Here is a 26,842-nt window from a genome sequence, read left to right as displayed (position 1 = left end):
AATTGAAGTCATTTGACGGTCGAGTCATTAACTATATCGTGTTCGATTGTCTCGAAAAGTTACGATTACTAGCATTGCGTTAGGTTCTCTATTGTCTCCCGATTTTTTCGGTTTTGGTAAGGAATATATGCTTGGAACAAGTACTGGCACACTGTGTTGCACGAAAATTTGCTTAACTGGGAGATTCTACTTCAAATTTCTTTATTTCGATGAAAATATAGGAGTATATTCGTTAGGAGAGATTGTAGGTAGTATCGTTGTATGAGGATGAAATCAGAGGTGGAATTTAGAGTACTTCTTTTTAAATATTTTTATAGTTACGAGTTTGCTATAGTATGGGATTCGAGGATTGTTTAACTTTTAATGCTTTGACAGTCTATGGTAGGGAAAATTTTAGAAAATGATTGGAATCAGTTTGTGGTAGTATAGGATTCGAGGATTGTTTCATTTTTAATGCTTTATCTGTCTATCGTTGTAAAAATATTGGAAAATGATTGGAATTAGTTTGTGGTAGTATAGGATTCAAGGATTATTTAACTTTTAATGCTTTGACAGTCTATGGTAGGGAAAATTTTAGAAAATGATTGGAATCAGTTTGTGGTAGTATAGGATTTGAGGATTGTTTCATTTTTAATACTCTGTCAGTCTATCGTGGAAAAAACTTTGAAAATTGATTGGCACCAGTTTGCGATAGTATAGGATTCGAGAACTGTTTAATTTTTAATATTCTATGAATTTATCGTTGTAAAAATTGTGGAATATGAGTGAGATCAGTTTGTGATAGTATAGGATTTGAGAAATGTTTCATTTTTAATGCTCTGTCAGGCTATCGTTGTAAAAATTTCGTAAAAGGATTAAAATTACTTTGTGATAGTATGGGATTCAAGGATTGTTTGATTTTTAATGCTCTGTCAGTCTATCGTAGAAAAAATTTCATAAAATGACTAAAATTACTTTGTGATGTTATGGGATTCGAGGATTGTTTGATTTTTAATGCTCTATCAGTCTATCGTGGAAAAAACTTTGAAAATTGATTGGCATCAGTTTGCGATAGTATAGGATTTGAGAACTATTTAATTTTTAATATTCTATAAATTTATCGTTGTAAAAATTGTGGAATATGAGTGGAATCAGTTTGTGATAGTATAGGATTTGAGAAATGTTTCATTTTTAATGCTGTGTCAGGCTATCGTTGTAAAAATTTCGTAAAAGGATTAAAATTACTTTGTGATAGTATGGGATTCAAGGATTGTTTGATTTTTAATGCTCTGTCAGTCTATCGTAGAAAAAATTTCATAAAATGACTAAAATTACTTTGTGATGTTATGGGATTCGAGGATTGTTTGACTTTTAATGCTCTATCAGTCTATCGTTGAAAAAACTTTGAAAATTGATTGGCATCAGTTTGCAATAGTATAGGATTCGAGAACTGTTTAATTTTTAGTACTCTGTCAGTCTATCATTGTAAAAATTTCGTAAAATGATTGGAATTACTTTGTGTTAGTATGAGATTCGAGAATTGTTTGATTTTTAATGCTCTGTTAGTCTATCGTGGAAAAAATTTTGAAAATTGATTGGAATCAGTTTGTGATAGTATAGAATTTAAGAATTGTTGAGTTTTTAAAATACTCTTTCTGTCTATTGCTGTAAAAATTGTGGAAAATTGATTGGCATCAGTTTGCGATAGTATAGGATTCGAGAACTGTTTAATTTTTAGTGCTCTGTTACTCTATCGTTGTAAAAATTTTGGAAAATGATAGGAATGAGTTTGCGATGGTATAGGATTCGAGAAATGTTTCATTTTTAACGCCCTGTCAGTCTATCATAGGAAAAATTTTGTAAAATAATTGAAATTAGTTTGTGATAATATAGGATTCCAAAATTGTTTAATATTGAATGCTCTGTTAGTCTCTCGTGGAAAAAATGTTAGAAAATGGTTGGAATCAGTTTGTGATAGTATAAGATTTGAGAATTGTTTAATTTTTAATACTCTATCTTGGACAAATTTTGGAAAATTATTAAAATCAGTTTGTGGAAATATAGGATTCGAGAATTGTTTAATTTTTAATATTCTGTCAATCTATCGTTTTAAAAATTTTGAAAAATTATTAGAATCAGAGCATGAAAGAATAGTTAGACCTCGAGGATCTATTCAGTTTCTTTAACCCTTTATATTGCTATGACGAGTCAAATTCGTCTCGATTTCCACGTCAAATCTCGTGAATACCAGCTGCACTAATCACCCAATCATAATTACATTTCATGCATTTCATTTCGAGGTGAATAAAGTTCCAAGAATTTGTCGTAGTCGGAATAGTTATTCAGTGGTTACCTAAAATCAAATACTACTTCGATGTATACTTCTTTATAATTAAATTTTTCGTCCATTACAAATTTGCTTTATGTAGAATTGATTATGTCATACGTGTACGCAAATTTTCGTAAAAATAAAAATTCTTGGATTAGGTGAATTTCCTTGTAATATAGAGTCACGATACTTGTTTCGAGCACTGTACCTATGTTTCATGCGCGATTAGAAACTTTCAAATGTAAAATTTTTCACAAGCATTTAACCATCTTTGTTCGAATTTCTTTGTATAGATCTGTTGGTTTCGTCCCTTTTACGCGTAGAATACAGGTCAGAATACATTGTTTTCGATCTATATTGTACAGTATAAAAGCAGCCTACATGTAAAGCTTGTAAGCACTATTCGAAAGTATTTGTTCAATTTTTGTATAGATTTGTTGATTTGATTCGTTTAACGTATAGAATACAGGATAGTATACACGGTTTTGTATCTGTACAATACAAAGTTTGCTACTTGTTTGACAATTTTCATTTAATTATAGACTGTTCTTATAGATTTGTCAATTTAATTCTTTCAACGTGAATAGAATTCGAGATTTTTCTACGTGTTTGTATACACTATTAAAAAGATTGAAATACAATATATATCGTGTTTCAAAAAATTTGGATTTGTCCATTTGTCGATTTAATACTTTTAACGTGAATAGAATTCCAAATTTTCATATTTGTTCGTACACATTACAAAATAGATTTAAATACAATGTACATTATGTTTCAAAAAATTTTTGTTCATGGATTTGTCGATTTAATACTTTCAACGTGAATAGAATTCGAAATTTTCACGTGCTTGTATACATTACTAAATAGATTTAAATACAATGTATATCGTGTTTCGAGAAATTTGGATTTATCCATTTGTCGATTTAATACTTTCAACGTGAATAGAATTCCAAATTTTCACGTGCTTGTATACATTATTAAATAGATTTAAATACAATGTATATCGTGTTTCGAAAAATTTCTGTTCATGGATTTGTCGATTTAATTCTTTCAGTGCGAATAACACGCACGGTTTTGAGTGCGTGTGTACCGCAAAAATAATTAAATACAAACTTTATAATACACATTCAAAAATTTCTGCAAATTCGTTCCTTTTCTTATTTTTATTTTACTTGCTAATTAAATTTTGTCAACGTGTATAGAATATACAGTTTCGTATTAGAACACGATATATATATTTTTCCTTTTTCTATTCAAATTGTTAATAAATTAGAAACGAACCTAAAAGAAATTTGCAATAGTATTTGTTCAATTTCGAAGAGAGACGAAATTTTAATATTTCAATGAAATTTTTAATGCGTTTAAAATCCAGATTACCGTGTATTTTGCAAACCGAGGAACTCCATAAAAACGAAATTGAATTAAAAACCAAAATCCTTCTGTTCCAAGGAAATTTTGAAGCCCGTCGAATAAAGGAAGTCGAGGAATCGAATGAGTCCAAAATTTGAATTTACCATACATTTTATACCTAAACATAATTTTTAAATCTCGATACATCATTTTTATGGAATTATGTTTCAAATTTGTATTTAAATACATCACTACACATACACATTCGTAAGTACCGTTTTGCACCAGTCGAACGTCTTCCAGTTATTTCTTACCTGTTTTGCAATTTTTTAATTGAATTTTAAAACGAAGATTTAAATACCTAAAAATTTCTTTTAACTCGAAATGTTATATTTAGATTGCCATAAGTGGATATGCTCCGTTCTGAGATGTCAAACGTTACGTTATCAAAATGAACCCCAACAGGGTTCAATTCTCCATTTTGCAAAAATTGGCTGACGTTATTGTTACGCGAATAAACGACACAGAAATTAAACCATAAATTCGTTTCTTTTAGACTTCTCATTCGAGCAATTTTCGTAAGAATCTCAACGATATTTCTGTATTTAAATTTTACTTTATTTGAATATCTGCTTGAACATTTCGCAGGAAATAGAAGCCAGTTGAACAATTAATTTATACTCGTTATACTCATTTATACGCATACTAAATTATTCAACTTTGCATTGCCGAGAAAGTTCCATTGATCAATATTCTCCTGAGTTTACACACGGTATCATTATTAATACCATTTTCAACGATGAAGTGACATAAATGAAAGTGCTCTTACGATTTTACAATTTTATGAAATTGTTCTTAGTGATTTTCAAGAAGTCGGTGAATTTCAAACTATTTTTATCACAAATTTGACGAGAAGAAGGTCTAGATTCAAATAATTCGAGACAGACACAATTTTTACAACGTTAATACACGCAGATCGACAAAACTTTTTCAAAATTTGCGAAACTCGTGCTATAGTATTTCAGTTATTTTTTAAACCGGTGTATTATCTTTGTATTTAACTAAAACACGAGCAAAACAATGTCATTTTACGATCTTTAAGAAAGCTGCCACTTTTGTAGAACTCTGACAAATATTATTTCAAAAATGACAAAATTCAAAAATTCGCGAATTTCAATTATTTTTCAAATCACTACACTATCCCTGTATTTAATTAAAATCATGATTTACTCCTACACAAGTGACGCAAAACACTGCCATTTCGCGATCTTCAATAAAGCAGCAACTTTCGCAAAACTCAGACGAATATTTCAAATTCGAGAAAATTCGAAAATTGGCGAATTCCAGTTATTCTTCAAACCACTACACTATCCCTGTATTTAACTAAAACCGTGATTTAATTGAACACGAGTAACGCAAAACTCTGTCATTTCGCGATCCTTAACAAAGCAGCCACTTTTGCAAAACTCGGAGGAATATTATTGCAAGAACGAGAAAATAAAAAAATTCGCGAATTCCAATTATTTTTCAATCCACTACATTATCCCTGTATTTAATTAAAACCACGATTTACTCGTACACAAGTGACGCAAAACACTGTCATTTCGCGATCTTTAACAAAGCAGCCACTTTTGCAAAACTCAGAGGAATGCTATTTCAAAAACGAGAAAATCCAAAAATTCGCGAATTCTAGTTATTCTTCAAACCTCTATACTATCCCTGTAATTAACTAAAATCGTGATTTACTTGAACACGAGTAACGCAAAACACTGTCATTTCATGATCCTTAGCCACTTTTGCAGAACTCGGACAAATATTATCTGAAAAACGAGAAAATCCAAAAATTCGCGAATTACAGTTATTTTTCAAGCCACTACACTATCACTGTATTTAACTAAAACCATGATTCACTTGAATAGGAATAACACAAAACACTGTAATTTTGTGATCCTTACTTAAGCAGTCACTTTTGCAAAACTCAAAAGAATATTGTTTCAAAAATGAGAAAATTCAAAAATTCGCCAATTCCAATTATTCTTCAAACCACTACACTATTCCCGTATTTAACCAAAACCATGATTTACTCATATATAAGTGACGCAAAACACTGTCATTTTATGATCCTTAGCCACTTTTGCAAAATTCAGAGGAATATTATTTCTAAAACGAGAAAATCCAAAAATTCGCGAATTCCAATTATTTTTCAAACCACTACACTATCCCTAAATTTAACTAAAACCGTGATTTACTCGTGCACAAGTGACGCAAAACACTGTCATTTCGCGATCCTTAACAAAGCAGTCACTTTTGCAAAACTCAGAAGAATATTATTTCAAAAATGAAAAAATTCAAAAATTCGTGAATTCCAATTATTCTTCAAACCACTACACTATCCCTGTATTTAACTATAATCGTGATTTACTCGAAAACGAGTAACGCAAAACACAGTTGTTTCGCGATCCTTACCGAAGCAGCCACTTTTGCAAAACTCAGAAGACTATTATTCCGAAAACAAAAATTCGCGTATGGTTTTCCACCACGGTGTATCAAGAAAGGAGCTACGTTACGATGTCTGGAGAGATGTTCGAACGGCCATAAACGGTACTTAAGAAGGCAAGACACATGTGACACGCAGTTGGCCTCGGCGTCGCGACGTCGCGACGTATTCGAGCTAGCCTCGGTATCCTTCCGACGCGTCTCGTCTGCAAAATCGGTACACGTGAGACGGAGGTCCAAGGAAGATTGAAAAATGGAACACGCCGATATCTGTTCTAGATGGATAATTCTGCGTATGTGCCGAATCATCTACCGCCGCCATCCCTGGTCGTGTTTTCACAGGCCGGGGGGCTGCCGGAGGCTCTGAGAATGCAAAGACCCTTCAATCCACAAGTTAGTGTCCTATTATCCTTACCTGTACGCCTAAGCCTGCGTTTGCTTGCACCCCTGCCTGTTTACCTAACCGACAACCTGGTGAAAATAATATTTCCGACGAGACGATTAGCTTCTGCTCTCATGCTCGTTTCCTTCTTCAGACTCTGTGTGTCCTCTGTGTTCTTCATCTAACCCTTTGCACACCACGGGCGACCTCCAGTCGCCATTTAACGCTAGAACTACCGATCTTTAGTGGGCACCTATAAACATAACGTGCACAGATTATAGTAATCTCAGCGATTACTATAAATACGAGTGAATATATTGATTATAGTACTTTGTTAATGTCAGTTGGTACCAATTTTATTCTTAAATTAGGTGCATGTGTTCAGTAATTGCGAAAAGAAAAATTCTGGGACCAGTCATTTTCACTGGGCTGGTAGTTCTAGTGTTAATACAATTCTGAAGACGTATTAAATGCGTGGACCAAGTGGAATATCGAAAGGAAGTAATTCCACGCATCGATTTATGTTTCTTATAATTTATATTTCTTATTTAACCACTTACGCTGGAAACACGTGTCACGCACGTCGTAATGTTTTTGTGCCACAACCGCCAACGACGTGGTACACACGTCGTCAGGCAATTGTCACAGAAACACCGTTCTGGCACACACGTCTGTGAGTTTCTTGTCAGTGCAAGTGGTTAATATATTGAAAAGATATTTTAATAGCTTTCCTGTAGAGTGCAAAGGGTTGGAAGTAGTATTTCGAATATTTTTCTTTACATTTTTCTGACTAATTTTACCAAGATTTCGATATTTCTTCTCGTTGTAAATGTTATTTTCAGCCTTTATTTAAAATCGGTGAAACGAAGGTGGTGCTTGGAATTGACATGTTTAAAGCGGATTTCGTATCGTACGCGAAATTTCGCTGGTTTGTCTTTCGTCGACGGGACATGGGACTTTTGCTCGCTCGCTGCCAGCCATTTTGTATCTGCCTCTATTTCCAATATAAATTTCTTGCGTCGTGTGATATCTCGTTTTTCGTGTTATTAATTAATTAGAAAGGGGATTAGAGGCAAGAATTTCTTTAAAGAATCGAGCAAACGTGTTTTGGGAAAATTAAAATCGCATTGTTTCGTCGAATATTTGTTATAGGAAATATTTCTTGCAAAATTCGCACGTGGGAAACGGAGATATTCGTGATAGGGGTAAAGGAAAGTGGAAAATTGAGAAGAATTTTCCGTGGAACCGCGAAATGTTTGATAAAATGTTTGGTAGTGTTTGGTATTTATACTTTTCATAATTTATGGGGAATTCATTTTCCTAGCGGTATATCATAGCGAGTGATAAAAGGGTGCTGACCGATCTTTATGCCTGGAAAAATGTCAATTTCAATGGACCAACTACAGTCGCGATCGTTTCGACCGCTAGCCGCTTTATGCACACCAATGGTAATTAATGCACGCTTTGAATAGGGATTTCGCTGAATGTGTGTGGGCGAATGTAGATGCATGCGCTGGGCGTAGTGTGCAAGTCGTAGCGGACAATCAATTATTTTACAATAAGGGTTTAAAGAAAGGCTATTAAATAACCGAATTCGCCATACCGCCCGAATTGTCGTAAGTATCGAACGTATTTGCGTATTTGCATTATGTCATCCGAATTTTCCTCGTAATTATTATATTACTCTTATATCGCTGTGTAAATAAATATTTTATTCGTCTCTATATTCCTAGGTAAATAAATATTTTATTGGATTAAGCATTTCTGTCGTTGAAAATTGAAAATTTTCACGAGGTGGTAAATTCTTTGTTTGCTAGGTTGAAAAATTACTTGTCGCAGTGAAAGAATATTTAATAATTTTTATAAATAATCGCGAAGTCACCCAAATTTTTCTTGTAATTATTATATTACTCTTATATCGCTGTGTAAGTAAATATTTTATTCGTCTCTATATTCCTAGGTAAATAAATATTTTATGGGATTAAGCATTGCTGTCGTTGAAAATTAAAAATTTTCACGAGATAGGAAATTCTTTGTTTGCTAGGTTGAAAAATTACTTGTCGCAGTGAAAGAATATTTAATAATTTTTATAAATAATCGCGAAGTCACCCAAATTTTTCTTGTAATTATTATATTACTCTTATATCGCTGTGTAAATAAATATTTTATTCGTCTAAGCATTTCTGTCGTCTAAATTTGAAAATTGTCACGAGGTGGGAAATTCTTTGTTTTCGAGGTTGAAAAATGACTAGTCGTAGTTAAAAAATATTTAATATTTTCTATGAATAATCGCGAAGTCACCCGAATTTTCCTTGTATTTATTATGTTACTCTTATTTCGCTGTGTAATTTCCATGAGATGGGAAATTCTTCGTTCGCGAGGTTGAAAAATTACTTATCTCAGTGAAAAAATATCTAATAATTTTCTATGAATAATCACGAGGTCATCCGAATTTTCTTTGTAATTATTATATTACTCTTATATCGCTGTGTAAATAAATATTTTATTCGTCTACGCATTTTTATCGTCTAAATTTGAAAATTTCCACGAGGTGAGAAATTCTTCGTTCGCGAGGTTGAAAAATTACTTATCGCAGTGAAAAAATATCTAATAATTTCTATAAATAATCGCGAAGACATCTGACTTTTCCTCGTAATTTTTATATTACTCTTACATCGCTGTGTAAATAAATATTTTATTCGTCTACGCATTTTTATCGTCTAAATTTGAAAATTTCCACGAGGTGGGAAATTCTTCGTTTGCTAGGTTGAAAAATTACTTGTCTCAGTGAAAGAATATTTACTAATTTCTATAAATAATCGCGAAGTCATCCGAATTTTACTTGTAATTATTATATTATATCGCTGTGTAAATAAATATTTTATTCGTCTCTATATTCCTAGATAAATAAATATTTTATTCGTTTAAGCATTTCTGTCGTCTAAATTTGAAAATTATTACGAGGTAGGAAATTCTTTGTTCGCGAGGTTGAAAAATTACTTATCGCAGTGAAAATAAATTCGTGGAGAATTTTTCCAAGAAGTTGATATTTCTAAGAATAATCGGGAAAATAAGTTATACTGATTTTTTAAATTTTGGATCTCACGTGGTAATCTAAAATTTTCTTGAATTATTCTCAGATTTGATAATTATCACGAACTAGAATTGTTGAAATTTCTGTTTCCACAAAAATGAAGAATTACTCGTTAACAAATGAAGCGAATATATTTGTATATTACAAACCCTAGTTAACAATGATTTAATTTACTATAGTGACCCAAAGGAAAGCATTATACCATATTGTTAAAATATTTTGAAAATTCTTTAATTACCGTAAAGTGGAAAATTAAAGTTTCCATTTCTATCTATTTCTCTTCAAGGTTAAATTATCACTGCAGATCATACGTGAGTGAACGATCGATTATTTTATTATAGCAATCAAAATAAAGATTATTAAAATCATCCTAACTGTCACATAACTCATACTGTATACTCGTAAAAATTGATATCTAATTTATTTTTCATTTCCCACATTTACATAAGAAAATGCAAAATATTCTTAAAATTTTCTTGAAATTCGAAAACTTTTTCGCCACGAAGTGGAAAAATTCAAGTATTTATAAAATTACTTCTGTAAATCGGATATCCCTGCATATGATAAATCTTAATCCACGATCAGTTATTTGAAAACAGGAATTCGAAGAAAGTCTACTAAATAATCAAATTTGCTAGACGAGATAAATTTTCATAAATATTGGATATTTTTGCATCGTGTCACTCGAATTTTCTTCCTCACTGTCACATTTCTTGTCCTATCGACATAAATCGTTTAATTAATTTTTATTTCTATTTTCCATAACATTTCTAAAATATTTTCCAAATCAAAAAATCACGTAAACATGTAAAAGTTGTCATTACAATTATTCCAAGGATAAAATACTACCTGTCAATGAATAAATTGAACTTACTCGCTCAAACGACATAATCTTTCATAAATATCGTATATATTTGTATTATGTCACTCGAATTTTCCTCGTTACTGTCACATTTCTTGTCCTATTGACATAAATCGTTTAATTTTTATTTCTAGTTTCTGTGATATTTTCAAAATATTTCTCGAAGCCAGAAAATTATCTCGTCGTGAAAAAATCGCTATTTATATTCCTGGAAGGTTAGAAAATTACTTGTCAATGTACAAATTGAACATAATTTCTCAGACGACATAATCTTTCACGAGTGTCATATATATTTGCATCTTCCTTCCTCACTGTCACATTTCTCGTCCTATCGACATAAATCATTTAATTAATTTCTATTTTTCGTCCCTTTAATATTTCTAAAATACTCTTGAAACGAGAATAAATCGGCATTTCTCTCTTCCAAGCTTAGAAAACTACCTGTCAATGTATAAATTGAACATAATCACTCAAACGACATAATCTTTCATAAGCATCGTATATATTTGCATTATGTAAATAAATATTTTATTCGTCTACGCATTTTTATCGTCTAAATTTGAAAATTTCCACGAGGTGGGAAATTCTTCGTTTGCTAGGTTGAAAAATTACTTGTCTCAGTGAAAGAATATTTACTAATTTCTATAAATAATCGCGAAGTCATCCGAATTTTACTTGTAATTATTATATTATATCGCTGTGTAAATAAATATTTTATTCGTCTCTATATTCCTAGATAAATAAATATTTTATTCGTTTAAGCATTTCTGTCGTCTAAATTTGAAAATTATTACGAGGTAGGAAATTCTTTGTTCGCGAGGTTGAAAAATTACTTATCGCAGTGAAAATAAATTCGTGGAGAATTTTTCCAAGAAGTTGATATTTCTAAGAATAATCGGGAAAATAAGTTATACTGATTTTTTAAATTTTGGATCTCACGTGGTAATCTAAAATTTTCTTGAATTATTCTCAGATTTGATAATTATCACGAACTAGAATTGTTGAAATTTCTGTTTCCACAAAAATGAAGAATTACTCGTTAACAAATGAAGCGAATATATTTGTATATTACAAACCCTAGTTAACAATGATTTAATTTACTATAGTGACCCAAAGGAAAGCATTATACCATATTGTTAAAATATTTTGAAAATTCTTTAATTACCGTAAAGTGGAAAATTAAAGTTTCCATTTCTATCTATTTCTCTTCAAGGTTAAATTATCACTGCAGATCATACGTGAGTGAACGATCGATTATTTTATTATAGCAATCAAAATAAAGATTATTAAAATCATCCTAACTGTCACATAACTCATACTGTATACTCGTAAAAATTGATATCTAATTTATTTTTCATTTCCCACATTTACATAAGAAAATGCAAAATATTCTTAAAATTTTCTTGAAATTCGAAAACTTTTTCGCCACGAAGTGGAAAAATTCAAGTATTTATAAAATTACTTCTGTAAATCGGATATCCCTGCATATGATAAATCTTAATCCACGATCAGTTATTTGAAAACAGGAATTCGAAGAAAGTCTACTAAATAATCAAATTTGCTAGACGAGATAAATTTTCATAAATATTGGATATTTTTGCATCGTGTCACTCGAATTTTCTTCCTCACTGTCACATTTCTTGTCCTATCGACATAAATCGTTTAATTAATTTTTATTTCTATTTTCCATAACATTTCTAAAATATTTTCCAAATCAAAAAATCACGTAAACATGTAAAAGTTGTCATTACAATTATTCCAAGGATAAAATACTACCTGTCAATGAATAAATTGAACTTACTCGCTCAAACGACATAATCTTTCATAAATATCGTATATATTTGTATTATGTCACTCGAATTTTCCTCGTTACTGTCACATTTCTTGTCCTATTGACATAAATCGTTTAATTTTTATTTCTAGTTTCTGTGATATTTTCAAAATATTTCTCGAAGCCAGAAAATTATCTCGTCGTGAAAAAATCGCTATTTATATTCCTGGAAGGTTAGAAAATTACTTGTCAATGTACAAATTGAACATAATTTCTCAGACGACATAATCTTTCACGAGTGTCATATATATTTGCATCTTCCTTCCTCACTGTCACATTTCTCGTCCTATCGACATAAATCATTTAATTAATATCTATTTCTAGTTTCTGTAATATTTTCAAAATATTAGATGTACTGAAAAATTCTGTCCCTTTTTGAAGTAAAAGAAAATAATACATTTTGAACAAATTTATTTCTATTTATCTAACAATATCATTTTCATCGTTACTCATGGCCACTTCTCAGAATGATGGAAATTTGTGAATTCCATTTTCTTGAAAGGCCTCACTTTTAGAGGCGAAGAATTTGAGCAGTGCTTGCTTCACACCTGCTTCATTTTCCAAACTGTTTCCCTTCAAAAAATTTTGGAGGGAAAGTAAACGGATGGTAATTGAATTAGGTATTAAATCTGGAAAGTATAGTGAATTCGACAAAATTTCAGGTTACATCTTTCTGGTAGACCTAATATTTCTCGTGGCCAGAAAATTATCTCGACGTGAAAGAATCTGCATTTGTATTCCACGAAGGCTAGAAAATTACTTGCCAATGTATAAATTGAACATAATCGCTCAAACGACATAGTATTTCATAAGCATCGTATATATTTGCATTATGTCACTCGAATTTTCTTCCTCACTGTTACATTTCTTGTTCTATCGACATAAATCGTTTAACTAATTTCTATTTCCAGTTTCTTTGGTATTTTAAAATTATTCCTCGAAGGCATAAAATTATGTGGACGTGAAAAAAATGGCAATTGCTATTCCTCGAAGGTTAAAAAAAATTACTTGTCGTTGTATAATCACTGGCGATGGAACGGCGGGCCGCGAAACGCGTAACGATTATTCGTTGCAGCAAGACAATGAAATAATATCCGGCGAACCGTTCGAAAATGTATATTTTTAAAGTGTTTATTAACGAGCTCGTTTAAATACACGTCACAGAGGGATATTGTATTATTGAAACCGATTGCAGTGTATGCTTGGAATAAAAATACAGCCCCCGCTGCCTTTCGAGACACGTACAAAACGATTGATTGGAATCGGATAATAAAACGTGGCAGCATATCAAAATTCGGTGCCGTCAAAAAATGAGATAATTTCGTTGGAAATTAATCGCGGCGGAACGACGAAATTTCCGCGCGTTTTTGCCGGACACAGCGCGCGTATCAGACGTGTAACCGTGCGAAGGAGCATGGTGGTGGTCGGATCGGGGCGAATCGGGGTTAAAAAAGGGAGGAAAAGGATAAAAAAATAGAGAAAAAAGGAAAGGGAGGAAAGAGGGGAGAAATATTGTAAATATGCAAAAGCGCGGCCATCGATCGGCAGCCATCGGGCCAGAGGAGGGAAAAAAGGAAAACAAAATGCTTCACTCGTGGCAACCACTTGTAATTGAAGTAATAATGAATACCTAATAAATCGGCGATCGAACGAGGCTACAGGCTGAAATGCGGGCACCGGCAAACGGCAACCTCATTTCCTCGTATAAAAGAATAATAAACTAATCGTGCCGTACTAATTCCCGTATAACTGGTCGGCTGCATCATTATTGGTCCGATGAAATGTTTATCCGGAAATCACCTGTCGATGCAACGGGTCCCGTCGCCGATTTTCTCCCGGTTTTTCCCCGGCTACCCCTGAACCGTGTTGCGGCCACAGCTTTCCACGATGCAACTGCCGACGTATGCCTAAATACCAGCATGGATACCAGTAATTAGTAATTTAAGTATCACGAAGATAGATAAGCCCTGTCGCTGACGGTCTTGCAATTTTCATGGGCGAAATTCGACCGAATTTGGGGAATTTTGAAAAATTAACAGTGCAATTGGAATAGAATAACAGTGTTAGTGTGCGGATGAAATTTGGAAATGGCTTGTCGCTGACAGAGTTCTTGGGACTTCTTATACGTGAAATTCGTTTGAAATTTAGGAATTTTGGAAATAACGGTGCGATTGGAATAGGACACGAGTGTTGACAGTGTACGAATGAAATTTGGAAAAAGATGGAAGCTGGAATATTGTATATGCCTAAATAAAGCCTGTATAGTTGTCAATAATTAAAGTAGTAATTAAAGTATGACGAAGATAGACAAACCCTGTCGCTGATGGTTTTGCACTTTTCATGGGCGAAATTCGACCGAATTTGAGGAATTTTGAAAAATTAACAGTGCAATTGGAATAGGATAACAGTGTTAGTGTGCGGATGAAATTTGGAAATGGCTTGTGGCTGACAGAGTTCTTGGGACTTCTTATACGTGAAATTCGTTTGAAATTTAGGAATTTTGAAAACTAACAGTGTAATTTGATTGGGACACGAGTGTTGGCAGTGTGCGAATGAAATTTGTAAAAAGATGGAAGCAGAAATACTACATATGCCTAAATACAGCTTGCATAGATGTCATTAAAGTATGTCGAAGATAGACAAGCCCTGTCGCTGACAGAGTTTTAGGCTTCTTACACGCGAAATTCGTTTGAAATTTAGGAATTTTGGAAAATAACTGTGCAATTGGAATAGGACGCGAGTGTTGGGAGTATGTGGATGAAATTTGGGAAAGCCCTGTCGCTGACAGAGTTTGGGACCTCTTACACGCGATATTCTTTTAATATTTGGGAATTTTGAAAACTAATAGTGCCATTGGAATAGGATACCAGTGTTGACAGTGTGTGGATGAAATTTGGGAAAAGATAGAAGCAGAAATACTGCGTATGCCTAAATATAGCCTGCATGGATGTCAATAATTAAAGTAGTAATTAAAGTATGACGAAAATAGACAAGTCTTGTTGCTGACAGGATTGTGGACTTTTCGCAAACGACACTCATCTGAAATTTAGGCATTTTTGGAAATAACGGTGCGATTGGAATAAGATACGAGTTTCTTGGGACTTCTTATACGTGAAATTCGTTTGAAATTTAGGAATTTTGAAAACTAACAGTGTAATTTGATTGGGACACGAGTGTTGGCAGTGTGCGAATGAAATTTGTAAAAAGATGGAAGCAGAAATACTACATATGCCTAAATACAGCTTGCATAGATGTCATTAAAGTATGTCGAAGATAGACAAGCCCTGTCGCTGACAGAGTTTTAGGCTTCTTACACGCGAAATTCGTTTGAAATTTAGGAATTTTGGAAAATAACTGTGCAATTGGAATAGGACGCGAGTGTTGGGAGTATGTGGATGAAATTTGGGAAAGCCCTGTCGCTGACAGAGTTTGGGACCTCTTACACGCGATATTCTTTTAATATTTGGGAATTTTGAAAACTAATAGTGCCATTGGAATAGGATACCAGTGTTGACAGTGTGTGGATGAAATTTGGGAAAAGATAGAAGCAGAAATACTGCGTATGCCTAAATATAGCCTGCATGGATGTCAATAATTAAAGTAGTAATTAAAGTATGACGAAAATAGACAAGTCTTGTTGCTGACAGGATTGTGGACTTTTCGCAAACGACACTCATCTGAAATTTAGGCATTTTTGGAAATAACGGTGCGATTGGAATAAGATACGAGTGTTGACAGTGATCTGCATAGATGTCATTAAAGTATGACGAAGATAGATAAGCCCTGTCGTTGACAGAGTTTTGGACCTTTTGCAGACGATATTCGTCCCAATTTTGGGAAATTTGAAAAATAACGGCGCGATTAGAATAGCACACGAGTGTTGCAACTGTGCTGGTGAAATTTGGAAAAAGATGGAGGCAGAAATACTGCATATCCATAAGTAGAGCTTGCATAGATGTCAATAATTAAAGTATAACGAAGATAGACAAGTCCTACTGCTGACAGAGTCTTGGACTTTTTACAGGCAAAATTCCTCTGCAACTTGGGAATTTAGGGAAATAACAGTGCAGTTGTAACAAGACACACGAGTGTTGGGAGTTTACGGGTGAAATTTGTAAAAAGATGGAGACGAAAATACTGCATATGCCCAAATAGAGCCTGCATAGATGTCAATAATTAAAGTAGTAATTAAAATATGACGAAAATAGACAAGCCCTGTCATTGACAGGGTCTTGGACTTCTTACACGCGAAATTCGTCTGAAATTTAGAAATTTTGGAAAAATTTTTGCGAGTTTACGGAAAAATTGAAATGTGGAAGAACATTGAGCTAGACGTATGGAATTTGTGTGCCAAATCCGGATTATCGTATATGGGGGTCAGAAGAGTATTGGAATGCCCGAAAACAGGAATAAAAGATGTCAAGATTGTAATTAATGGTGATTATAATTAAAGGATTATTGCTGAGTATTATCGTAATTGAACGAAATCGATGATTCATTAGCGACAACTGAGTATTCGCGTGAGGTATTATGGAAATAATTCGAACTATTAGGTTGGCAACTAAGTGATTGCGGATCTTAAATAAGAAGGAAAATACAAAATTTTTTAGTGAATCTCAGATTTTGGTGTCGTCTGGGATGGTTCATCTTGCATCAACCACGATCTTTTCCGATTAACGTTGTTATAAACTATCCACTTTTCGTCACCAGTTATCAGTCGTTTCAGAAATCGATTAATTTCGTTGCGTTTCAGAAGCGAATCGCAGATGCTAATGCGTTGCGTCAAATGAATTTCCTTAAGCCGATGAGGTATTCATAAATCGAGTTTCTTGGCATAGCCAAGCCGTTTTAATTTTTTTTTAATGCATGTATGCGATACATTGAGCTTCTCTGCAATCTCACGTGTTGTGCTATGCCGATCTGAATCGATAATAGCCTTGATATGGGTCTCATCAACTTCAACTGGACGGCCAGATTGTTGCGCATTTTCAGTGAAAAATCACCAGAATGAAATTTAGCAAACCAATTTTGACACTGTCTTCCTTTAAAGGCTTCATTCCCATATACGGCACATAACTTCTTGCGCGCTTACGACGCGTTCTTGCCTTTTCGGAAATAAAACGATAAAATATGTCCGAAATGCGTGTCTTGTTCTTCCATTTTTAAATTGGGATAAAAACGAAACTAAATAACTAATCGATACAATTTTTCAACTAAATTAAAGGCTGAAGTCCAAACAACAAGAAAACGATATAAGTTAGGTGCTTTGAACACGTTGACAAAACAAAAGAATGTGCAAAAGCCATTTATTGACAAAATCTGCAATCACTTAGTTGCCAACCCAATACTTTCGACTGTAATACTTCTGCGATCTCGATAGAACGTGTCGAACGAGGTAATCGAGGTTTTATTAATTTTGCATTCGTTCTTGAATTTTTTCTGCATTTTCTCAACACATTTTCGACACTTCTGTCTGAACCTAAACGTAGTATGTACTATTTCCAAACTCAATGCGTGTATTTCATTCGTCAGAAGCTTAAAATACTTCCGTGACTTGCATAAAGGTATTAAATCGTGATTGCAGTAGTTATTTGCAGGAAATTCATTCTCAAAATTGTCGAAAAGTATAATTTTAAACCCGAGTTTAACGTATGTGTCTTATTTATTAGAAATTCATGTGTGTTTTATTTTTACTGGTATTTTAGTTTCACCGTGTATTTAGATTTTTATTTAAATAAAGATCAGTATTCCGTTAAAAGCACTTGTACGTTTTTACGAACTTGGAAGATAAAATGTCTGGAAATTGTCATTTTGACTTGTTTTATAGCTCTAGTATTAACTGCAAGAAGCTATCAGGTATCACTCTCGGCTAACCTTTTTTACCACGTTTATATCAGTTTTCACGAGTGAATTGATCCGTTTTATGATAATCTTGTCGCCACTAATAAAACAATAGAACTATCGACCTGTAATGCGTATCTAATTATTTTATACGCAGAAATAATTTATAATAATAACTTTTGTCTACGTCACAGTCGATATCAATTTTGTAGCAAAAAGCAGTTACTCGTTTTCGAAGATTTCAAAATGGGAGATTGCGAAACTTCGGCAAATTTTAATTAAAAGTTAAGTATCTTAATTTGTTTGGCAATCCTAATACAGAATTTAAAAATTACCCTAAGCAGTTTCACATTTGCAATGATTAAAGTAATCGTAAACTATGATAACTCGACAAACGTTAAACAAAACTTAGAAATTTTTATTTTTTTCGCAATTTTGTAATAAAGTTGACTCTTAATATGGAAGTCTGAGCAGGTCGATATTTGCAGTGATTTCGAAATCAAAATCTGTGATGACTTGACAAATTATAATTAGAAGTTAAGTGTCTTATTTTCTTGGGCAATCCTAGTGCAAAATTTAAAAATTACCCTAAGCAGTTTTACATTTGCAATAATAGAATTTATCATTGAAGGCAACCCTAAGCAGTTTAATATTTACAATGATTTCAAAATCAAAAATTATGATGCCTCGACAATCCTTAATTAAAAGTTAAGTGTCTTAATTTCTTTGGCAATTCTAGTGCAAAATTTAAAAATTATCCTAAGCAGTTCTACATTTGCAATAATAGAATTAACCCTTAAAAACAATCCTAAGTAGCTGGATATTTATAATGATTTAAAAATAAAAAGTTATGATGCCTTGACAAACCTTAATTGAAAGTTAAGTGTCTTAATTTGTTTTGCAATTTTATTGCAGAATTTAAAAATTACTCTGAGCAGTGCTTCATTTGCAATAATAGAATTAACCCTTAAAAACAACCCTAGGTAATTGGATATTTACAATGATTTCGAAATCAAATACTGTGATGCCTCGACAAACCTTAATTAAAAGTTAAGTGTCTTAATTTCTTTGGCAATTTTAGTGCAGAGCTTAAAAATTACCTTAAGCAGTTTTATATTTGTAATAATAAATTTAACCCTTAAAAACAACCCTAAGTAGTTGGATATGTACAATGATTTCAAACTCGAAAATTATGATGCCTCGACAAACCTTAATTAAAAGTTGAGTATCTTAATTTGTTTCACGATTTTATTACAGAATTTAAAAATTACCCTAAGCAGTTCCACATTTGCAATGACCAAAAAATAAAAAACTGTGAAACGTCAACAATCCTTAATTAAAAATTAAGTACCTTAATTTGTTTCACGATTCTGTTACAGAATTTAAAAATTACTCTAAGCAGTTCCACATTTGCAATGACTAAAAAATAAAAAACTGTGGAACGTCAGTAATCCTTAATTAAAAGTTGGCAAATTTTAATTTATTTGATAATTCTATAATGAAGTTAACCCTTAAAAACTACCCTAAACAGTTCCACACAATGATTAAAAAATCAAAAACTGTGGAACGTCGACATACCTTATTTAACTTTAAAAATTTTAATTTCTTCGGTAATTCTATAATAAAATTAACCCTCAAAAACAACTCTAAACAGTTCCACACTTACAATGATTAAAAACTCAAACTATGAAACGTCAACAAACCTTAATTAAAATTTAGGAATTTTAATTTATTTGGTAATTTTATTATTAATTTAACTCTTAAAAACAACTCTAAACAGTTCCACATTCACAATGATTAAAAAATTAAAAACTGTGGAACGTCGACAAACCTTAATTAAAATTTAGGAATTTTAATTTCTTCGGTAATTCTGTTATTAATTTAACCCTTAAAAACAATTCTAAACAGTTCCACACTTACAATAATTAAAAGCTCAATCTATGAAACGTCAACAAACCTTAATTAAAATTTAGGAATTTTAGTTTGTTTGGTAATTCTACTATTAATTTAACTCTTGAAAACAACTCTAAACAGTTCCACATTCACAATGATTCAAAAATTAAAAACTGTGGAACGTCGATAAACCTTAATTAAAATTTAGGAATTTTAATTTCTTGGGTAATTCTATTATTAATTTAACCCTTAAAAACAATTCTAAACAGTTCCACATTCACAATGATTAAAAACTCAAATTATGATACGTCAACAAACCTTAATTAAAATTTAGGAATTTTAATTTGTTCGGTAATTCTATTATTAATTTAACCGTTAAAAACAATTCTAAACAGTTGCACATTTACAATGATTAAAAAATTAAAAGCTGTGGAACATCGACAAACTTTAATTAAAATTTAGGAATTTTAATTTCTTCGGTAATTCTATAATAGAATTAACTCTTAAAAATTACCCTAGATATTACCCTAGGTAACACTTCTGGTTACGTTTACGGCAAATTTCTCGCGCGAATATTTGACATATTGCCGATGATATCGTCACTATCGATAGCATCGAAGATCACGTTTTTCAATAAGATCGGAATAAAATTCGCTTTGTGTGAGGTTTCACGCACGATGGGCATGAAGATTTAAAAAATACGACGCGATCTTGACCAGCGACAACACGCCGCGTAACGTCGAAATCGAAATGTAATAAGTTTAATTAAAATCACACGTGGCGGCTCGTGCTACGTATTAATCATAACTAATGACCGCGCGCCACGTAATTAATTTGTGATTTTTAATTAATCGCCGGGCAGCGCATAACAATCGGCAACGATTTCGATTTTTGAAAACGTGATCCCGATCCTCCGGTTTTACCCGCGTCGGGGTGAACATGGCTTCCGTTCCCGTCGGTAGCCATCACTCTACGCGTTTAGGATGCGATAGTTCGTTTTCGAGAATTCGTTTCCCTTTATTTCGCTGCGCGTTGTATTTTCGGCGCTGATGTTCCGCTGCATTTTGAATTATTCGAATTTCGTGGCACGCTGAAGCCCTAATGCGCCGTCGAGGGCGAAACGTATTCCATGGAATATATTTCCAACTGACGCATGAGTAGCGCGACAAAAATAGATCTGTCGAAAATTTTTCGGTAAACCTGGTATTTTTGTAAGCTACCGCATTACGAAACTATAAGGATTTTTTTTAATTTCGTGTATTACGGAACTGTTGCAATTTGTGGCTTGTACATTATTCAGTTGTGATTAGTAAATCAATGGCGATTTGTAAAATTTACTTCGCGAAATTTTTACTATATTTTTTATTACTCTGCAAGGGAATTTGAAAAATTTCGTGTCTCCATGACTCGTTGAAATTTATATGTTGTTGATTTACTTGTAATTATTAATGGCAAATTGTAAAATTTACTTCGCGAAATTTTTATGAAATTTTTTATTTTTATGTATGGGAATTTGAAAAATTTCGTAGCTACGGTGTCAAATTTCGTGTCTCAATGACTCGTTGAAATTTATATGTCGTTGATTTACTTGTAATTATTAATGGCAAATTGTAAAATTTACTTCGCGAAATTTTTATGAAATTTCTTATTTTTATGTATGGGAATTTGAAAAATTTCGTAGCTACGGTGTCAAATTTCGTGTCTCAATGACTCGTTGAAATTTATATGTTGTCGATTTATTTGTAATTATTAATAGCAATTTGTAAAATTTACTTCGCAAAATTTTTACGATATTTTGTTTACTCTGCAAGGGAATTTGAAAAATTTCGTGTCTCCATGACTCGTTGAAACTTATACGTTGTCGATTTATTTGTAATTATTAATAGCAATTTGCAAAATTTCGCGAAATTTTTACGAAATTTTTTATTACTATGTAAAGAAATATTTCGTGTCTCAATGACTCGTTGAAATTTATATGTCGTTGATTTACTTGTAATTATTAATGGCAATTTGTAAAATTTACTTCGCGAAAATTTTATGAAATTTTTTATTTTTATGTAAGGGAATTTGAAAAATTTCGTAACTAGTGTGCCAAATTTCATGTCACAATGATTCGTTGAAATTTATGTGTTGTCGATTTACTTGTAATTATTAATGGCAATTTGTAAAATTTACTTCGCGAAATTTTTACGATATTTTTTATTACTGTACAAGGGAATTTGAAAAAATTTCGTAGCTAGTGTGCAAATTTCATGTCTCAATGACTCGTTGAAAATTGTACGTTTTCAATTTATTTATAATTATTAATGATAATGTATAAAATTTGCTTCGCGAAATTTTATGCAATTTGTTGTTACTATCCAAGGAAATTTGAAAAATTTCGTATTTTAACGAGACGTTGCGATTTGTAAGTTGCAGATTCACTCCCGATTAGTATTGGTAATTTGTAAAAATTTACATTCCAAAATGTTACAAAATTTGTTGTGATTAGATAAAAGAATTAAAAAAATTTCGTATCGTGCATAGCAAATTTCGTGTCTCAACGAATTGTTGAAAATTGTAGGTTATCAAGTTATTTATAATTAATAATAGAAATTTGTAAAATTTACTTTGCAAAATTTTACGAAATTTGTTATTACTATGCAATGCTAATTCAAAAATTTATCAAAAAATATCTCGACAAATCGTTGTAATTTGTAGGTTGTAAATTCATTTATGATTGGTATAAAGTTACATATACTATTCACAGTAATACAATATTTATTTACAATATTACATTAACTTATAAAATTTACTTCGCGAAATTGCACGAAATTTGTTGCCACTGTGCAAAGAAATTTGAAAAATTTCGTATTTCAACTTTACAACCTATAACTTGTAAATTCATTTGTGATTAGTACAATGATAATTTTTAAAATTTACTTTTCAAAACTTTACGAAATTTTTTATCACTGTGCAAACCAAATTTAAAAAATTTCGTATCGCAACGAGTCTTTACAACTTGCAGCTTGCTGATTCGCTCATAATTAGTGACATCGATTTGCAAAATATACTTGGGAAAATTTTGCAAAATTCATTACTTCTATGACAAAATATTCTGCATATTTCGTCGATAATATTAGACAATGCAAAAGTTGTATTAAAAGAAATTTCTGCAGAAACTATATTAAATGGGATCGATGATTTGTGAGTACAGAAATTCGAAAAAGTGGCGTGTTGTCAAATACTGGCGTTTTTAACGTTTCGTTTTCAGATATATTTCATACACGGGGAAATTCTAAAATTGTACAAATGTGGCGTAACAGTATGATGCCGGAACACCTACGCGAGCACGAATATTGATCTGATAGTGCGTAAGCATTGTTCAAATATTAGTATTCGATTTTCGATCGGTAATAAGTAGATATGTTTCCATTTCTGTTTAAAATGCACGAGCCCTTTCGTAGAAATACTACGCGACGTGGAGAAAGATACCAGAATTTTCACGAATTTTTCCAATAGATATTCTAGGGATAATTGTCGAAAATAAATTCCACTAGACGTCTCTGTAACTCGAAATACGAAGCGATTCTATTTATCGTTCGAAAATTTATCAGTGTTACGACACTGTAACGAATTATCGAATTAAAATTCGCGAGATAAGACTATTGCAACGCGAATTATTCGTATCTCGGTATTAATAAATTATTAACATTAACAATTCGTATTATAGATAACAATAATCTTCCAAGGTGTATGAAAATTTTATTTATGAAAGATACTACACGGTTTTGCAGAAATAAATATAAGTATGAGAAAATTAGTAATTTAGTCTACCTGTGTATAATTATGGAAAAATTTTATAAATTTGATTTGCTAAACAATTTTAATACTGGAAATATATTAATTTCCAATTATGGAAATTTTAATGAGACCAGTGACTGAAATGATTTAAAAAATTGGTTAATTTATAAATAAATTTACTTTTATTTTACTCCTTCGAATTATGATACTGATGTATTTTTTAGATAAATTCGATTTGTAGAAAATATTTTAATTTGCTTGTGATATTATTTTATATTATTTTTCAATGTTTATCTATTTTTATAAATTTTAAACCATTGATTTTCAATGAAAATGTTAGAAAATTTGCTTTCTTATTGGCGAGGCTAAGCAGTTTCGAGTGAGATTAAACGTTTTGATTTTGTAAATTGATTTTCGAGGAAGATGTGAAAAATTCATTTGTTTTCCTTATTAACAAGACAGAGCATTTCCAGTTTTAATTTGTTGTTTGTACATTACAGTGTAATATCAAGCTCCAAGTAATACAAATGGCATTGTGCTAACTGTTAATAATTGCACTGATTCATAATACAATTCGTTACATTGTCAAAATTTCGATATTTTAATTGTATGATATTATACATTAGAACACAATGATTGCGGTTCTAAATGTTTAATAATATAATACTCTAATTTATGAAAATTTTGATAGTTAATTTCTAACGAACATTATAGCACAATATGCAAAATTTCTGATGCTTAATATAACAACTTATCAATTCAGATATGTTAGGATTTTTCAGTATGGAATATAAGTTTTTGGATTATTTTTATTTTGGAAATACTATAGTACAATGTGAAATCTTCTTAATGTCTAACAATATAATTCATTGCTGTTTAAAAATTCCAATATTCCAATATTCTGGAACATTTTAGTTCACATTCAAATTAGGTATTGAATGTTTAATAATATAATTCAGTATTTAATTTTGATTATTTTAATTTCGAAAATATTATATTTTTAAGTTCCAACAATATAATTCGTCACTATATAAAATTTCCTATAATAAATTTGAAAATATTATAGTACAACATCCAATATTTTTAATTTCTAACAATATGATTCGTCTCTATATAACATTTTTTATATTTCAATACTTTTGAAAATATTATAATACAACGTGCAATATTTTAAATTTCTAACAATATGACCTGTCACTATATAAAATTTCCTATATTCCAATACTGTGGGACATTTTAGTTCACATGCAAATGAAGTATTGTATGTTTAATAATATAATTCGATATTTAATTTTGATTATTTTAGGTTCGAAAATATTACATTTTTAAGTTCCAATAATATGATTCGTCACTATATAAAATTTTCTATATTTCAAAATGTTTGAAAATAATATAGTACACCATGCAATATTTTAAATTTCTAACAATATAATTCGTCACTATATAAAATTTTCTATATTTTAATAGGTTTGAAAATATTATAGTACACCATGCAATATTTAAAATTTCTAACAATATAATTCGTCACTATATAAAATTTTCTATATTCCAATACCGTGGAAATGAAAATTAGGTATTGCATGTTTAATAACATAATTCGATATTTTACTAAAATTTTGATTATTTTAGTTTCGAAAATATTATAACACAATGTGCAATATTTTAAATTTCTATAAATATAATTTGTCACTATATAAAAATTTCGATATTTCAATACTGTGAAACATTACAATGCAATATGTGATATTTTAAATACTTTCAAAAATGAACTTCGGTAATTTTAATATAAACTAGTGGTAATTTTCTTCAAAGAGAAAAATGATTTATCGAATAATCTATCGATCACAGCTCGATAACTGTTAATTCTAATTATCACATAATTAATTACATTTAATTAAAAACACTACATCGTACCAAAAACAGAATATGCCATTCACTATAAAAATTCGATATTACTTATTAGACAATCTTAATAAACAGTTAATTTTGCAATAAACATTACTTAATAAACAGTTTTCTAAAATATTATTTTCCAAAATACAGGTAGCCCTCCTACAACACGGCATCCGATAACACGGTTTCGCTATAACACGATTCATAAATTGCGGGAACCCCTCTACAACACGGCATCCTATAACACGGTTTCTCTCTAGCACAATAAGAAAATTGCAAAAACTTTTGTACAACACTGTACTTCTACATAAACAGTGACGACGAAGAAATTTATTAAATTAAAATAATATCTTTGCTTTTCTTTTGTTTTGTGTCGTACACACGTTTACATTTTTACTAAAAATTAAGTTGTTTATCTAAAATTAAAAAAGAATTTGTTTTTAGTAAGTTTTCGAAACGTAACCTTTTTGTACTGGCTCTGGGTCTCATACAACACGGTTTCACACAACACGGCATTTTCTAGGAACATATCTACCGTATTATAGAAGGGTTACCTGTATTAGGTATACTATGTAATAATTTCGCGCAAAGTGAAAAATTCGAGCCGTCTGACCAGTTCATTGTTTCCTGAAAATCTCGATGTTTCGATTTCGTGGCTCATTATAACGTAATATACAAGGCTCTGTACGTCTAATAATATTATTCGTTACGTTCTGAAAATTTCGATATTTAATTTCCGCGGAACGCCATAATGCAACGCGCAAGGCTGCAGCGAGATGCGCCCCCCGTGTAAAAATAAGGTTCAATCGGGATATTTTACCCGCGTAGACTAGAATGACATCCTTAATGCTCGTTTTTCTGATAATTCGATATTTCGCGTTTTCTGAAATATCCGGCAAAATTCACGGATAAAACTTATCGTATTATATAACCGGATATCTGATTTGCAGTATGCGGGTATTCCTATGAATTCGAGCACATTGAAATAGCGTATAATACCAAAGCAATATGGCATTATACTGTTAATAACGCGAAACCACTGTGTTATAATAATCCGTCAAAATGCGAAGCTTCCCCCTCCTCCGTCAGTTGTATCATTCAATTCGCCG

General features: G+C 31.5%; 1 protein-coding gene across 1 annotated transcript in view; it reads left to right on the top strand.

Moving 5' to 3' along the window:
* LOC108553269 (uncharacterized) overlaps window positions 1-26,842 on the top strand; it is a gene marked incomplete at its 3' end in the record, with an annotated part of 88,600 nt that overhangs the window by 1,760 nt on the left and 59,998 nt on the right. The window contains exon 2 of the mRNA XM_017908094.1: window positions 6,434-6,547. Coding sequence (XP_017763583.1) covers window positions 6,434-6,547 — 114 coding nt within the window. The remainder of the gene's footprint in view (window positions 1-6,433; window positions 6,548-26,842) is intronic.

Source organism: Eufriesea mexicana, unplaced genomic scaffold (assembly GCF_001483705.2).
Source record: "Eufriesea mexicana isolate 0111107269 unplaced genomic scaffold, ASM148370v2 scaffold9777, whole genome shotgun sequence".
Lineage (NCBI taxonomy): Eukaryota > Metazoa > Arthropoda > Insecta > Hymenoptera > Apidae > Eufriesea > Eufriesea mexicana.
Note: the sequence above shows the minus strand (reverse complement) of the source record. Positions and strands in the feature narration are given on the sequence as shown.